The sequence below is a fragment of the Argiope bruennichi genome, chromosome 4, assembly GCF_947563725.1.
Source record: "Argiope bruennichi chromosome 4, qqArgBrue1.1, whole genome shotgun sequence".
Taxonomy (NCBI): Eukaryota; Metazoa; Arthropoda; class Arachnida; order Araneae; family Araneidae; genus Argiope; species Argiope bruennichi.
Window position 1 is genome coordinate 286,481 of NC_079154.1, and position 18,599 is coordinate 305,079.

The 18,599-nt window shown below is 32.7% G+C and overlaps 1 protein-coding gene across 2 annotated transcripts in view; it reads right to left on the reverse strand.

Moving 5' to 3' along the window:
- The window catches only part of LOC129965445 (phospholipase A2-like), a 59,310-nt gene that overhangs the window by 6,984 nt on the left and 33,727 nt on the right, over positions 1-18,599 (reverse strand). The window contains exons 2-5 of one of the 2 annotated variants that reach the window (XM_056079313.1): positions 13,929-14,128; positions 6,264-6,423; positions 3,253-3,399; positions 2,234-2,616 (exon numbers count right to left, since the gene is read on the reverse strand). In XM_056079313.1, coding sequence (XP_055935288.1) covers positions 2,592-2,616; positions 3,253-3,399; positions 6,264-6,423; positions 13,929-14,128 — 532 coding nt within the window. In that variant the 3' untranslated portion in view covers positions 2,234-2,591. Of the gene's footprint in view, positions 1-2,233; positions 2,617-3,252; positions 3,400-6,263; positions 6,424-13,928; positions 14,129-18,599 lie in introns of those variants that run through there. The other variant, XM_056079312.1, reaches the window with a different exon arrangement.

The following is an 18,599-nucleotide window of genomic DNA, read 5'->3' on the forward strand; positions in this document are numbered from 1 at the left end:
TACAGTCTGACAATTAAATGGTGAACAATTGAATTAAAATGCGTAATCTTAATGAGGAAACAAACACCACTTATAAAATATCAGCTGAGATGTTTTTTTAAATATATGTAAGCTTTAGTTTTTTTTAAAAAAATGCCATTTTTACTATCTAAATTTAAAAAAAATGTTGAGCATTTTAAAGATTTTTCCTCCTTTCCAAATAATGAAAACCGGACGAATCCATTCAACCATTTATTTTGAAAATAATAGAAATAGCTAAGTTACACAGAATTCAAGTAACTAACACAATGAAAAGTTTAAATTGGCACATTCCGTTACACATTGGTTGGTGATGTTTGGGAACCACCTTAAGAAATGTAAGGTTGTTTTTATCTTGGAAGTTACCTAAATGGGAAATGCTTACTTAATGTCAAAAAATAAGTATCATCGATACTGCCTTCTGAAGTGTCTTAAAAATTTCCTAGATATTTTGCAATTTATATAAGTTTAAAGAATTCTATTTATATGATACTTAACTAACTCGAAAAATTTTTAATTAAATTCTTCGAATTTTTTTCTCCCTTGAATTTCCTTTTAAAATAAATATGAAATATTACCTGTAATTCAATTATATTTTGGTTAATTGAATATATAAGCTGAAACTTGCATTCATTTGAAAATTGTTTCTATTATTTATCTATTAACTGAATCATCAATAATCATTACAGAATAATTTTTAAACTCATTTTAAGGGTGACAGAAAGCTCTATAAGCCGTTGGAGTGAATTAAATTTCAGTCATTGAAAATCCGATTTCCGTAAAATTTCAAAATGTATACAATTTTTTTTTTCGCCTTTACTTTAAAGCGCCTTGTCAATGAAATCTTATTTTTTGTTGCTACATTAGAGAAAATGCTTTTTTTTCCGTGCTCTTTAGAAGCATTATGGATAATCAAACTCTTCTGATTACCTCTAAGCGATGAATTAGTGAGGAGCTCCTGAAATTACCAGAGCTGGTCAAGAAATGGCATTTTTAAAATATGCTTTTTGTCTGCCATTAGATTAATTATTTAAATTTTCAAAATCAGATGCGAAATCAGCTATTACAAAGTATCGCTGCAACTGTTATATTCCTTAAATGTTTTCCAGAATTTTCGTGGTTTTTACTTTTTCAGGAAGACGTCTCGAATCATTCCCGGAATCCGTAAACAGTCCGTGTGCCATCTCCATCTTAAAAGAAACACGAGGAACCTAATAATACATCTCCTTCATTGCAGCTATTGGATCAAACAAATTTGGAATAAATTGAATCGTGAAATTTTCACTGGTATTGAATTTTTCTGCTTGAAAAAGATTGCTTTCGAAACTTTTTTTCGAAAAACTCTAATAAAAAATGATGCATACCCAATAAGCCAAACGTTTCTATGAGAAAAATTGTGTTTTAGTTTTCAAATCACTCAATTGACTTCATGCGCTATCTGCATTTCTTTTGCTTGTTGATTCTTTCTCTGCCTTCACACTGTTTTCTTTTTCAGTTGATCATTCAACTTCTGGGATAATAAAGCAAGTTCATCAAATTGTCAGAGTTGAACAGTTCGATAAAAAGGCATTCGGGGAGTGCTGTGGCAACACTGAACGATCCGTCACTCCACTGAATCCAAATGAATAAAATGCATCCATAAATGGGAAATCAAAATAATGATAGTACTTATCGTTGCTATTCAAACAAATTTATTTTGAACCTTCAGTATTTGAACTTTTTCAAAAATATTTTGTCGTTTTGCAAAAAATGTCGATTGAAAGAGTGAAATCAATGTTGTTTACAGAAGGATAAATTATTAAAAAATTAATTATTCAAAAATTGTTTACAGAAGAATAAGAATGGTTAAATGCAGAATTAAGAATATTTCTAAATTCTATAAAACAATACTCAAATTTTATAGAGATTTCATAAAAAGCATTTAAATTACATAATGTTCCATATTCTAATTTTAAAACTGTTCAACATTATCTTTAAGTTCAAAGTCCTGTGAAATATAATGTGATGCGTGGAAGTTGCTTTTCAACATTCATAAATGAACAGAAGTAACGAGCATTTTTATTCATTAATGTTGCTTTGTTCTTTAAAAGAAAAATGAGACTCGACATTCGTGATGCTGTAAACAATTAAATTTTCGTAATGTAAAACTACTTATCAAAAGTTATTTTAATGGAAAATGAAATAAAGGATTTTTTATTATTCATAAAAAAATTATCTTAATAGAATTTTCTGTGCCTATTATATTCACGAACTTCTATTTTTAGTTATTAATTTTACTGAATTATTTTCGAGGTTTGTGTACCACTACTCTGTCGTTGCTTTTTAAGTACTTTGGTCGCATGCGATACAGCAAACATATTTTGTCTTCTTCCAATTTTCAGCTAAAAATAAAGTCAGTCGAAACTGATACTGTATCACACAGCACGCGAGTGTGATTGTAAATTACACATCATAAAAATATATTCATGTGTTATTTTCTTTTTGAATTGACAACATTCATCTCTAGCGGCAGCATTTTTGTTTTCTCCCCTAAATTGAGATGCCCGCTATTTCCACGCAGTCATGATTCATAGTTACACATACATTTTCAAGAAGTCACTGAAATAAAATAAAAATATGACATTAAACTACGTGCTTAAACGCAAAAAACAATTTTGTCAGTTTATTACAAGAAGGATCTCACAGAGAGCGCTGGCTAAATCTGCAAAGTGCTTGAATTCGCTACTGCCTTTTAGAGTAAATATAATAGCTAATAAAACAATTGCAACGAGGAAAAAGTAACTATGAGAATAAATATGTGTAATAGAGATAGTTTTTTTCTTTCCAGAGGAAACTCTACGTTACTATATCGAGGGATGTGCTTGTGCTCTCTACGTTTTACAGATGTGCAACTGGACTTTTTTCTATTGCTGAATCAGTGCATTTCGCTGTCAGTCACTTTAACAACAACTGTTGTCTGTGAATGAACGCAGTTTCTCGATTCATCCACGTCTAAACGTTTTAGGCCTCAAACCTTTTTTTCTTTTCATCCACAGAATGTTGAAATGTTTGCCCTCGATATATCTTCTGAGTGTCGCCTGTTGTTAATAAGCTCTCGTGAGATTTGCATGGAGGGATGAATAGCTTTTTAAAACGGCATTTCAGGTTACTTATTGTAAATTGCACTGGGACTCATTTCGCGCCTTAAGCTGTAGCTGTTCATTGCACAAGATAGATCATTATTGTTTTATTTACCTGTTTTCAGTGCAGACGAAAGGCCTGTGTTCTTTGATGCATTGGATTTTCATTATATTGAAGTACAAGTTTCCTACGACGTCTGCAACTTTGTTTCGGGAGGCCTTCAGACAAGAATAGAATTCTTTATCACAGTCACAATGGGATCTAAAATAAATGCAAGATTCATCAATGCACAATATTTGGGAAAGAAGAATTTACATTTCAATAAATTAATGAATGTTATAATTTATGTTTTTAAAAAATTAAAAAGGTAACCTTTGATGACTGAGGTTAACGAATCATCAGTCAGTGCACAGTTGATGTATAAATATAATGAATCCTGTGGATTATAAAAAAAACTTTTACAGATTTGTATTTATTTAATGCGAATACCGGACATTACAGACTTACCCTTTATTTTATGTTGCCTTGTTGCATAAGAATTAAAAAGCATAATGTGAAGTTTTCTAAAAACGATCATTTTTTAGAAATTGCTATTCCTTCACTGATTTCTGTCGGTAGAAAAACTTCTCACTTTTTTACCCTCAAATTGGTCTATCATGGTGAAAAGAGACTGGCGCGATGAACTAAACAAACAGCCGGTAACAGGAAATAATTATAACTTAAAAAAAAAAAAAAAGAATGCATTACATTTGTTTTCAAAATCGCTTTTCTTCAATATTTTTAGTTTGGCGAGAAAAGAAACAGAAATTCAAATGAATAAATTAAATAAAATAAACGAATACTCGTTAGAATGGTAATGCCAAAGATGTCATAGAAACTGAGAAATGGGATTTAGTTAAATGAATGGTGTAGTGGATTCCACGAGCGCTCATTCTTTGTCAGCTAAAAATGATATAATGGATACTTTGCCAAGATTAATTAGATGGAAAAAAAAAAAAAACTCTCAAGAAATTAAAAAAATTAATTTAATATTAAGATTCATTAACCTTACCAATTCATTGAATGGGAATTTCAATAAGATCAGTCTTTTATGCCGGTCTGTTTCTCTCGTCAGTGGTAAAAAGAGACTGATTTATAGAGTTCAGCTCGATGCGAAGTATTTTTGTATTTCTACTCGCCAAATTCTGCTGAAAATTAATTTTGTCTAAAAGAGTGTTATTAAAATATTATGGAATCATTTCAGGCTAGCATCCAATTTTACTACCGTTATTAGCGCTCGTAGTATATGAATGCTATGGTTCAGCTGATTACTAAAGAGAGAAAGAAAATTCTAAGCGAACGTCAAGCAGACGGACCGCGAAAGCGATTCCTTTTATCCGGAAGGAATGTCCGTCTTGCACCATTCCTTCCTCCAATTTTATTAGGTACGGAGCTACCGGGAGAATTCAACTGATGAGGCCATTCCTACAAGGTGCCTCGTGTGAGACGCCTGCAGCCGAAAATGATCTTTCAGTCTCTGATTCCTAACAATTGTAGCTATAGTGAAAGGCATGATCATTCGTAATCGGGAGAGAAAAGAAAAACTTCAACTCCGCCGTCGCCAATCCTGCAAGACATAATTATATATATATATATATATATATATATATATATATATATATATATATATATATATATATATATATATATATATATATATATATATATATATATACAAATTAGCATATTTTTAAAATTTATACCTGATCTAGTGAATCTATTATTACGTTTTATAATTCATTAGATAAATCTTTTAAATGCCTACTATTTTTTATATGTAAACTTTTCTTCTGGAATCGATATATATATATATATATATATATTATTTAAAAATGAAAAACCGATATTACAACTTCCACCATATCCTCTACTCCATATCTGAGTGCAAACTTAGACACCTGTTTTGAATAACCAACTCAACACTTAAAAAAATAAAGTTGTTGTTATGTATTCTTCCAAAAAAAAAAAAAAGAAAAGAAAAGAAACAGTTCACCTGGATTTATAGCGACAATTGGGAATTGGAACTGAAATTTTCATTAGATTAACTTTGACCAAAAGCAATGTCTTTTGTCTTGATTTTAATTCTGATTGCCAATCTTTTTTGTAACTAGGCTTTAGTTCGATTCGTTTAGCTTTTTGAGGCAGGGCTCGCTGCAAAATGCAAATGGAAGGTATGCCTCTCGGTCGCTTTGTCTAGAATTGCAGAAAAGGGATTGAGAATGAAGACATTGGCAGAGTTTTCACTGCCTCTAATCTTACAAACCTGTTTCAAGACGGAAATGAATTTGCGGTTGTCAAACACAGTTCGGTTGGAGAGATAAATGTAAATGGAATACTTCTCGAATTGAAGGCAGGACAAGAGGTCGTGATCTTCTGATTCACGTCGGTTGCATAAAGAAAAGCGGGCAATGCTGAGTTAACAAAACCTGCCTTTTGTAGTTATTGAACGGAAACAAGTAAGACTGATCATACAGTTTTTCCTCTGTTTTTCTCGGTAAAAGTTTTCAAATTACTTTTGAAAACTTTTACTTCCCTTTGCAAACATTTTTCCATAATGATTTTAATTTTTGAAAACGAGATACGTTATGAATTCCTGTTGAGCTCACCTTCCTTGACCGAATCCTTTCAATATTATTCCACCCATTCGATCAGCTGCTTCCCCTCGCATCAGACCTCAAAGGAGGGGGATTGACACACCATTTTTTCTTTCAAACTCAGGGGAGTCTAGTTTAAATTTAATTTAATTGTGAAAAGGAGCAGATGGATTTCGTTACTCTATACTATTGCAGACTCCTCACAAATAACAAATTAAAAGACTTGAATGGATCATATTTTTTTATTATTATTTGATTTAACTATGATCTTTGTGACAGTCATACAAAGACGTTAAGTTTTATTCTTTCACCTTCAAATTTAAAATCGGAAATGATGACCGAATTCTTATTTTAGAAATCACTTGCAGAATTATGCTGCTTTTATTTAAGTTTGACCGTAATCATCTGTGACATGGACGGAGGTATAATGTTTTTCCACCGTAGTTGTCTGAGTGATTATTTACTATAAAACGCTGCTTTCTTGTTACTTACTTAGTGTACAAAGACAAATTGATCATTCCGTAGCCAGTACGGAAGGCTTTCAGTTTCACTGGACAGTGGTCATGTGCCCTGCAGCATGCGTCCACTTCTGTCTGAGATCCCAGCTCTTCGAAAGAATCAGCAATGTCACCCACTCCACACCATTTCGTACCTGCAATAGAATCTGGACGTTCAGTGATTACATTTGATGATTTTATACCCAGATACTCAACTATTCGAAATATGACACAACTATTTGCGATTATATGATGTATTGCTTGCTCTTTTCGCTAATCATAGCATAACGCATTTCGTACAAGTAATACAAATAGTGACTAGCGCTTATTTTCTACCTGAAGACTTAAAATTGAAGTTCCATTTTTAAATGGAAATAAAAATAAAACTTCGATAAAAGGTTTTCACATTGGGTAATAGTTTACAGGAGGTTATGAGATTTTATTCCCCGCCGAAAATGTACCATTAAGGGATAACGGCGCTATATGCAATATTGGTAAATGAAATAAGGCATTATCGTTCAATGTTTTTAAGCATTTCAAAATCGTAACTGTGAGGTAGCGAAAAAAAAACTGCTTGTAAATGGCTTACGGCAAATAGGAATGCAAATTAGTATTATGCGAATGCACCTTTTTCATCAATGAAATGGAGCCTCCACGTCAGAGCTCTCATTTTTACGATCCGACAATGGTTGCAAGGCCGTGCCTCTCCCGTTAGGCATCATGGTGGACGGACGGAGTGCTTCGCAAAAGCATCTTAGGCCTCAGTTTCGTGTTCGTTATTTGATGCATCTGGAAGAGCAATGGAAACCGGAGAAGTCGTTGCATTAACAGCGGAGAAGCAGCGTAAGGGTCGAATATGCTTACCACTGAATGAGGTTTACAGAATCGTTCGTTAGGTGCTCATGCAGAATCTAATTTATTCACCAACTTCAACGCACTGATCCTCTACCAGAGAATCTTTCGCTTTGCACGGTTCACAAACATTAACTACGGAGTCCTTTGTGGATGGCTGAAATTCGCTTTTACCTCAATGGGATATCAACACCCGTAACTGCAGGATTGGGTCGAGCCAATCTCTCGTACTTTCCGCACCGTTTCGTTGCATTCTCCTCTAGTCACCGTTTGGTATAACGCATAGTGTCACAACTGAATTATTTTCCCTTGAAGAGAAATCGATAGTTGGGCGGGCTCGAGATCGGTGTTATGAGCTTGGAATAGATGGAGTATTCGTGATCTTCAGCATTTTAGGCATCAAGATTTTCATGCACTCCACCTCACATTGGCAGATGGGCCAAACAAACAACATTTCAAGTCCAATCCGGCAGCATATTTTTTTCACAAGTGCGCATTCATTTTGCATCCGGCGGAGGTATTCTCAATTTTAGCCAATCACAATATAGAAAAGTGTGCAATATTAAATGTCAATATTAATGTAATTACAATTTTATCATCAACGATGAAGTCTCATTTGAGATACCGTGTTTCATCGGATCGGTGATTTAACTAACAGAGCATTATGTAGGTTTAAATCGTCTTTTCCATTTTAACAGAGTAGTCAAATCTGTTTAAATCGTGATAAAGTATTTTTATGATTTTAAGGGATGGATAGGTAAGCTGTATAAGAAATATTTGTAAACTATCATAAGACATTGATATGAGATTGATTGAAAGTTAAATTTATTTTAATGAATCTATTCTAGAAAGTTCTGTCTTCTATAGCAATTCAAAAAAGGTAGAACATACAAACTGGAACAGACTAGATAGAACAGGCCGCTTTGGTCTCAGGATGCTATTTACAATTCCCCTTTTAAATTGTCTCATCAAGAGAAAGATTGCCTTTTATTTATTTATTTTTTGATACGGACAAAAATTTGAATGAATTAATCGGAAAACTCAAAATCTGAAAATCTCTATGTTTTTGCCAAAACTGAAGTCAAATGTTTTCTTTAATGTTAATGCAATTTGTTATTATTTTCCTAATTTCAATATAGGAACTCATTTTTAAAACTTTATAATTAAAATCAAGCGACAATAGCTATTCAACAAGCATTGCAAAGATTTTAAAACGCAACATTCGTTTACAATCTTGCTTTTCCTTTGTACGAAAATAGAGCCATGATCGGTTGAGATTTGGGATATCACCACTGTTTGCAAAATGAATGTGTACTTGTGAAATATGCAACCCTATCCCTAAACCTCTTCTGACTGCTTGCTATGGGATTTCCTCGAAGCTATCGATGATAATACGCCACTGACGTGTTTCTGACGATAACATAAAATAGTTTGGCGGAATCAAAAAATACGATATACTTACATGTTTACTACATTTCTTCTGATACGCTGTGCGATTCAACTTTCTTTCAGAAAATGGAAGATTCCAATATTTTGGTATTCGCCTGGTACCTTCACCGTTATGAATCCCTCGGGTGCTTTAAAACACTTTATTACGGTGGCATCCATCCTTACAGAACATTTTAACCGAAGTTAGAAATTATTTCTAACCAAATATTAGAAATAAATTTAAAAACCGAAATCATTTTCATATGCAAGCAACATAAGTTTAAAATCACTACCACTAATAGTGGAGAATGTGGGTGAGTTTGTGCTCTGTGGGCATACCATTAGACATAGATATTTCAAATTTAGCATATATATACTTTGGAACGTGAAAACGTTCAGCTCAGGGTGATTTCTTTTTTTGAAAGTTTAATTCATTAGAAATGAAACGACATTTTGGTGTTTTCTCAATAACACCAATTGGGTTGCTGTGAGATTCCTTACTTTAGATTTAAATAGTTTTCAAGGATATTTTGCAAAACTATTTTCACTGTTATGAATGAAACCTAAATTTTTTCCATTGTCGCTGCTAATATTTCACCCGGGAATTTTCTACCATTGTAAACGATTAAACTATGAAAATTCGGTTTATTTTTCTATATTGAGCGAATGTTTAAATTCAGATTTTTTTTTATTTAAAAAAAAGATTCATGCATTTTACAATTTTTTTATATTATAGATGTTTTTTTATCTTAATATTTTGCTTTCTCATGGAAATACGTCGATTTTATATCTTCTATACGAAGTATAAAAAAAGTATTGCAATCCTCAAAAAATTCGAACTCAAGATTTTGACGTTTGAGACCTCGGCGAGTCCGAAAAACAAATTTTTGGAACTATGTCAATCATCTATGAACATAGTAACTCAAAATCACATTGAGGTTGATGAATAAAATTTAAATACATAATATTTACATCAAATGAATGGACATCTGCGAAATTTTGAACCAAATCATTTCAGAAGTGTCCTCCTGTCCAAACACAAGTGAACACGATAACTATAAAACGATGAACAGATAGGAAAAAAAAAAGACATATTGATAAGAAGATGAAAAAGTAAGCAAAGAGATGGATGTGTGACATTTGATGCGTAAGTTCAACGTCTAAAAGGTGGAATCACATCAAATTTTTAATCAAATCTGGCAAAGGGTTGATTGTCTGTACTTTCACATACATGTGGGTGAAATACCTTAGTTCTGCGTCAAATTTTAGTTTTAATCGGTCGGTAAAAAAATGTATTCAAGGTACACATTCGCACGATAGATTCAGTAAAAATTCTTGATTCACAGCAAAAATCTATATTCACTAACTACTGTTTGGAACCGCCGTGAGTAGTATTCGATGACTTTCTACAATTTTATGCGAGGAAGGCCTTTACTTGAGATACGTGAGAAAGCTTTGGGAAGACCACTACAACTTTTCTTTTTTACTGAATCAGAGACCGATTTTATTGAATTCTCCGATATATTATGATCTGTAATGTATGCACAAAATAATTTTGAACGATTCATCACTCTGTCTTTGCGTTTCTTTTATGAGTTTTCTACGACTCAGCAAGCACGTTGTTGGATTAATTGAAGCTTAATCATTCCTCTTTCAAAATTATTTTCACATTTTAGGATAAATGACCGAAAATCACAGAAGTGTACTGCACAATGAACATAACTGCATAGAATTATTTTACAAGTTATACGAATGCGAAAATTTGAAATTTAAAAACACTTTGCTGAATAAGTCATTCAGATTAAATGACCAAGAATTCATTTCAAATTTCACAATGCAAAAATTTTGATGAATCAGATAATTGCCAAAGGTTGTTAGATAAACTGGTAATATATAGATACACTGATAGTATGAAGGTATTCCGATATGATGACAGTACAGATAAACTCTGTACTCGGAGACAGAGTTCTGAAATATCTCTACTTGTGACAATGGAGAACTTGCGCACGTATTGGCGCTTTACTGAAGACACCGTTTGAGCTACCAAATTTGGCAGAGATATAATTTGAAGAGTGAAAATGTGTATTTTAGTGGAATATTTAAAAATTTTTTTAATTACATTAGAAATTTTTCTTTTTTTAATTCATGTTTTTTTTTCTTTTTTAATGTTTTGAAGTGTTATATGTGATTACTATTCAAAGAAACTGCTAGAGACCTTGCATTTAAGTCAAGACGAAGGCTTCTTTCCATGCATGTTGCAAATAAACGCAACGATGTCTTTCCAGCAACCGAGAAAAGTCAACGCCACTTCGCATGGACTTTTCGCAACGCATGTCAGTTTTTAAATTTATTGGCGACCGACCGACAATGGAATGTATGCCTTAATATCGCTTGCAATAAGTCGCGTCACATCCGAGCACTGTTTGCAATCAAGTGGGCCGTCTGCTCACCCTCATCACCTGGAGAGTTGTGAAGAAAATATAAATCGCACATTCGAAAATTCAAATATGAACATGGATGTTTCAAAGCAAGACTCTGCAAAGAAGCGTTAAATATGATTGAAGAAATGTGCTTAGAAATCACAAACAAAATTCTCAATCAGTTGGGAGTGCTTTCACCGAATACACCTGCTGCTGCTTCGTTCGATGTAGAATTGCGTCATCGACAAAACTACAACACTACTCATTTTGTTATACGTGCAATCAAATGTTCCTAGGCTAATGCTTGGGCAAAAAACATTTACGATTAAAGAATGCAAACTGTCAATAATGACATTGGAGAAATCTTCTTAGATGAGGCAAGATGAATTAGTAAAATGTTCCGAATTAAATGGATTCTGGCAACAATTCAATCCCAAAATCAATAGTCTTAACTCTTGGCTTGTCCAGAATAGCTGCGTCATTGCTGCCAGGTGGAAGAACTTCTAATTTATCTTTGAAATTTTCACTGAACACACAATTCGTTGAAACTCCCACGTGCAACATTCCTAAAGCATGTGGTATTTGAAAATTATTGCAGAAATGCAAACTTATACTTTGAGATAAATGTACAATTATAACTGCATATTAAACATGCACCAAGTAAGCAAGCAAATCTGAGAAAATTGAGAATAAGAAAAACTGAGAAAATAAGAGTTGTATTTGGTAAATTGTTTGTTATTACTAATGATACCATTTAAAGTTCAATGGTAATGTCAGATAACTTTTTATTCTTTCAGCTTTTTATGGATCTCCCTTTTCCTCATCCAATTTCGTAGAGGATTTCCGATTAAAAATCTGTCTATTTAGTTCCGCAGGCAGAAGCATGGGATAGTCTTATTGGACTCTAACTGAAGTCATTAAATCAATAAAATCATAGCCCTAAATTTTTTCCAGTTTCGACTTCCCTGCTGTTGGCGCATGCCACGATTACTAAGATACAGCTTTCCCCTGAGCATTCCCTAAAATAGGAAAAGAGTTATGCCGGGGATATTCGAGACATCATTTATAATGACACAAATGCGGTCTCCAGTGAAAAAATCTCAGTTTAATAATACATCCAAAAACATTTTTTTTTCTCATAATGCAGCTACGTTTTCCTAGGAAATCGGATTCGCAGTCATTGCGGTCGGGTATCACGTGTGCAATACCCAACTACACAGCGGCTGCGTTTCGTCGCAATGAATGGCATCGGACAAAGCATAGCTGCATATCGTCAGATTTAAGGTACAAAACGAAAGCGGACAACTTGAAAATACATTACTCAGTGACTCAACAAAGGAGATTTCGGTTAAATTATGGTCAATTTGGAGCATGGGTGCTTTAAGACCGCTTGCAGATGAGGATGGCGATATCTGAGCTCTCGAAATTTCCTCACCACATAGCAGTGCATCGCATGAAAATGGGAAACGATTGTTAAAAATAGCTAACTTAATTCCTATGGTTCTCTGGAAAAGGAAAAATTTTATTGACTGATAGCTGCTAAAAACTGCTTAAGTATGTACAAATTGAAAATAAATTACTATTCAGTGCAATTGGAAAAGACATTTTCATACGAAGATGCTTTTTTTAACAGGTGGATTTCTGCCTCGGACCTATGATGTCTATCTAGAATTCATTAAAGATTATTTTATATGAATTTGGCTTTTGAATTAGAGTAAATAATGAATTTTAAATATTTCTGAAATGACTTAGTCTATCGCGATATTAAAAAATGAAAATGAAAATGTTTTGACTCGTGGCGCCTGACGCTCATTAGCCACAGTGCTTGAGTACTTATAAGAGCATATTTTTTAATTGGAACAAAATGTTACCCTATCATTGATGTTTTTCACAAATTCTCTAAACTCTTCAACAATTTTCGCATGAAAAACAACAAACTCAGCATTGATGTCGAAAATCAGCAAATTATCTGGCAAGAAGTCATTGTCGGAAGGACTCTTCTAATGTTTTGTTGACAAAAAGAAATTTCTTGCAAACGCGATGATTAATATTGCAGTTAGTTTGCTTTCATGCTGCAGAATTTGTTCAAGGTCCGCAGAAGAGTAAGGATAAAAGGTTGCGAAAAATATTTTATTTGCTTTCAGCCCTGCTATATTTATTTTTAAAATATAAAAATAAAGCATCAGCATTTTGTGTTAGCGCTGTTCCGTCAAAAATTCGTACTCGGAGAATCTATTATCTTTTCTTCCCCCATGTTCTGGAAATTTATGGCGAATATAGTTTGTTAGATTTCGCTTTTAGGAACAACACTTGATTATCTAGAAAATGCTTCGTAATTTCGAATCGTAGGCGGATAATTGAGTCGTCATATGAGTCAGCATGCTTTCCCCCTGTTCAGAGCATCCTCGAGACGACAGTGACATTCGCCGTCCGTTTTAAAGTGCGCCATATACATGCAGACTTTTGTTCCGAAGTGCCATCAAAAGAATAGATATATTGACTGCTTAATAACTGCTTTAAGAGGTGAAAACAAATGCCCCATTCAAAAATTTTGAAAATAAATAAGGACAGGAAGTTTAATGAATGTTGTGTGAAATAAAACAGTCTCTCAACAAACAGTGCCACTTGTCTCAACTTTCCAAGTTTTACGGAAGGAAGAAATAATTGCCTTTTGCACAACCCATAACGAGTATTTCTGGATTTTGTTTCCTCCATAGCAGGTAAAAAAAATATAGTTTGATCTTCGCATTAGATGCGAAAAAAAAAAAAAATTAAAAAAGTATTCCTCAATGGTTGCGAGAAATTCTGTTTTTGCTTGCACTGAGAAAGTGAGGTAGGTGGCGTTGCTTGTTAAGCGATGACATCCAACAAACGTTATTAAAAGCATTTCATTAGAGTATCCTAAAAGAGATGCGTAAAGAAGACTGCACTAGAGTACTCCGTAAAGTTCTCTTACCTACCGGGGAGTATTCCATTCCACAACGACCAGGCTGACCACGTGGATACCACCTCCAGGGAGCTCGTGGTGTTGTCAGTGGAATTCGCTGCTGGTTTCTCGAGGAAAGTACATTCGTTGATGAGCTGGAGCATCTCTTTGAAATTCGGATACTTCACCTGCAGCCCACTTCCCTTAATGATGGGCTCTGCGTCAGATGGCTCCCTGAAAATATAAAGCGCATAAATTCAATAAGGTTTTGTCTTACTAATATTTTCGGATAAATATTTAAAATAGTAAACCAGAATAAAAGGAAAAAAAAACACCTGGAATAATAATTTTTACAACTTGGTGTGCATTGGCAAGTTAAGAGTTTTTTCAGTGGATCAGAAGCAGAAGTAAATTTACAACGGGACTTTTAATTCGATAAAAAACTTTGAGACATTCAAAGAAATATTCGAAATCGAACTTTTTGCATTCCCATGTACAAGAAACGACCAAACCACCAAAAAAAAAAAAAAAAAAAAAAAAAAAATTAGATCCACTTTTCAGATTTAGCAGAGTTCGAGAAACAATGCTATTAAAAATTGTAACAAGACAGAGGAATGATTCGCTATGCGATCTTTAAGCTAAAATGGTAGCTTTCTATTAAAAGATTTGATCTTGATTTGGTATTTTTTAGTTTTTGATTTTTTTTCGGGGCAAAAGCCATTCTTGGCGAAATTGCGGGAAACATTTGCTGAAATCAAATAAAATGATAGGAAGTTAAAATTTTCAAACACCTTTGCCGCTGTTAATATAAAAAATCCTGGAAAAAGATGAAAGGTGTGATTTTTCAACAAGAAACAAAAGTTATTCAGTTGAAAAACAGAGATAAAATTGTTAAATGCACATAAGGAAGTCAAATGACTTTAAAAATTTCTAAACTTAAATTTTGAACTGAAAATAATTTCTTGTTCCTACTTCAAGAAAATTGAAAGATCTTATAATTGCGGTTATGAAAAAATTATTTTATTATTTAGTTGATTTTCAAAAAATTAATTGAAAAAAATGAAGGAAACTTGAATTGCAAAGGTGTTTTCAGTCTGATCGAGTGAATGAAGAATGAATCATTTCAAAAAGAAAAGCAAAAACAGAAGTCTTGCGGCTTTGTTTCATTCTTGTTAGAACAGAGCCAATTTACTTATTTTCATAGTTAGCGGACTAGAAAGAACCTGTGTTAGTAATATCCGTTTTTCTTCGGAACCAAGGTAAAATTCTGTTCGCCCAAGATTCATTTTTTACCTTGACTGTTTTTTTTTCCAAGAAAATCAAAGTATTTAAGTTTCTAACGATAAAAAAATCCTTTGCTGAATATTTTTTGTCATTCAATCTATATACAAAACACTTAAGTGAAAGCAAAATCAGACCGAATTTGTTAATCGCCGCTTGGCAACACTTGACACTCCAAATGAGTAAGGCTTCAGTTTTTTTTTTTTTTTTTTTTTTTTTTTCCTTACGCTAACGAGGTTATTCTTAACATGTTTTCGATCGATTATTTAAAACAATTCTGTTTATTTTCTTAGTGTTAATGCATTTAAAACTAAACATTATTAATTAATCGATCTTTCGGATTCATTCTGAAGTACTTTTGAATTAAAATAAAACAGAATAAAGGAAATTAAAAATTTCTAATATGCATTGCGTTACCCCAAATAGTGTAGAAAATTCACACATTTGCATTACCCAACTGGGTAATGCAAATGTGTGACCAACTGGTGATCCCCTAGAAAATTCACGGATGCGCAGTGTGTTCTGATTGTTGACAACTGTTTTTCATCTCTCTATATATATGTAAACGCTTACGTGAACGCAAAATCAGGCCGAATTTGCTAATCACCATTTGGCAACATTTCGACCTCGCCCGGGAACATCAACACGCGGTTTCTTAAGATTTCAAGCGAATGCTATTCCTGCATCGGTTTGAAAATTTTTTAAATAAAAAATTAACAGTTCAAAAACTTACAAAATTCTACGATGGGTTTAAGTCGTGCCGTATCGATTTTAAAACGAAATCGTCGATAAAGAGAAGACAGGTCGAAAGAAAATGCTCAAGAATCGTTCAGAATTGCTCAGATCCAGTCGTAATGAACGAGATGGGGTTGAACGTTTATGTTTACGAGACGAAGTTTTCGAACTACAGAAGCATAATTGTGGAACTATGTCAGGACTCTCTTCTTTTTACCAGGCATGTTACAGGGAAAAGAAGTAAATTCAAGTGGAAAATACACAAAATTGTCATGATCAAAAAATTATTTTGGAACATCTGTTGAATCCCCCAGAAATATTGAAAGACTTGCTGATCAGTGATTCAATCGAAGGAAGAAACTATCGGAAGCATATAAGAGAATATAATTCTGTTTCAGCTTTTGCTTCCAAGGGAGTTCAAATGAAACCTCCTCCTAGAACAGAGGCCCCTCAGGGGTTCACCTTCTTTAAGTGGGTACGGGCTTCTATGTCACTTGCGCTCGATAAATTTCCCCCTTTCCGCTCAAGTGTCAAGAAAGACTACCAAATTATAAACTTTATCTTTGCATGTAAGATTTGGCGATTTTACAATGTACGCCAAACTGTGCGGTCAACTGACCCATCAACCACCCCCAATAAAACGATTAACCAATAAAACTTTCCCTTACTCTCTGAAGAGGTCACTGTCTTTGTACATCACGAGAGGGGTTTGGTGGGGTTAATGAGTCACCCAAACTTGTTTGGAAAAAATACTCTTTGAGTTGGATATTTTAGATTTTCTCTGCTTGCACAGAAAATCATACTGAGGCCCGCGTGAATGTTAGAAGGGCTCTTAGAACATAGAACTCATCACTGATTAATTATTGAAGCACTTCGATTTTGGGACATTTACTTGCTCTCTATAATTCTGTTAATTAACATTACCGAATTCTGTAATTTAGAAGGAGTAATTCAATGTTTGTAGTATTTCGTTTGACACGATTTTATTTTTATCAATAATTGCTTTTATTAATTTTTCAATCCAGGAGAATCGGCCAACATCTATGTGCCTATGAAATTGTAAGACCTCGGATTCATCCCAAAAGAATGGCTCAATCCTTTCTCTCAATAGTTTTAGTACTAACAGCGAATTTTAATAAAATGTCCCTAATTTTTTTTCGAATTTTATAAGTAAATTATTTATTCAAAAAATATTAAATAGGTTTAATTGAGAAAGAAACGAACAAAATTAAATTGAATTTTTGTATATTTCGTTATTTCGTATTAAAGTTCTGGAATATTTCAGACTGAATATTCATCTAGGAATTGTTATAATTTTTACTTATACATAAAAAAATAATATGAAAATAATAAAAAGGTGAATTTAAAAAAAATGAATATAATTTCTAAATAATTCTTTTTTTTAATATGCATTCACAATATGCATAATATGGTCACTTACATTTAACAAAAAATAAATAAAGAAATAAAAAAATAAACTAACTGCAAACATTTATCTCTCTGACATTCAGCATAGTCAAGACTGTTCCGCATTTCTGAAAGCTTAACAGCATTTTTTGTTCATTTGTATGTAATTAAAATTTTAAAAAAAGTTTTGAGAGATTCATTGAATAACTTGGTAGTAATGTTGCTTTTTTCAAAATAGAAATTATGATTACTCCTATATAACCATGAATTGAAGAAAAATAGCTGCAAAATATATTGTTACACAAATGCTAATACACATTAAAAAGCATTTTTTTAAAAGTTTTTATGAAAGCAATGGCCAACTTAGTTTTATAATTCAGATTTATGGTTGCTAAAGTTTACTTAACTTGGCATTGATCGCTTACTCACAAGAGCATATTTAACTTCAAATTCTATTGGACATGTAACATTTACTATTGTTCTTAAAACCGTATACTATTCCGCTTTTTGCACAATGCGTCTTTTTTAATTTTCAGTAATCTCAACAAAAAATGGGAACTTGAAAAACGAAAGTGTTTAAATTTCAACTAATACGAAAATTTTCTCAATCAGCATTGTTTATGAGCATTACAGATAATATACTTATCTAATATTAATTCATTTCACTGACATTGACCCTTATACATACAATAATTTGTTACATTAAGGAGTAACAAGATTTAAAAATGGATACACTTTCTAAAAATTACAACGCTATAACTTCCGAAAATATTAAAACACAAAATTGATTTTTGCATCAAGATAAAGCTAAAAAAATTATCTTTTTAATGATACCAATGCTTTAATCTACAAATTAAGTTTTGGTTTTTAACGTGTTTTTAAAGAAACATTTTAACCATATTTTTCAACAATGTACTTCGCACAAAATAAAAATAAAATTTAATCTGCATGAGCACGTCAGTGGGAAAAAATTAGCTGTTATCCACCTATTGCCATCACATTGAAAGAAGTTCAAATTAAAAACATAAATCAAATATTATTGTAAATTAAATATATAAAAGTGTAAATTTCTGCTAGTGTCTGTATGAAGCGAACAAATTTGAAATATATTTTCTAAAAAGTAAATGGAGGAAAAGATTTCTATGAACTTTTACAATATCTATATTATTAATTAAATCAAACAATTAAATTTAAGGTAAACAGGGTTTACTTATCTATTGGATAGTCACTGTAATCAGCGCCCATCAGTCAATTTTAATCAGGGGCACGCATCTACTAACAA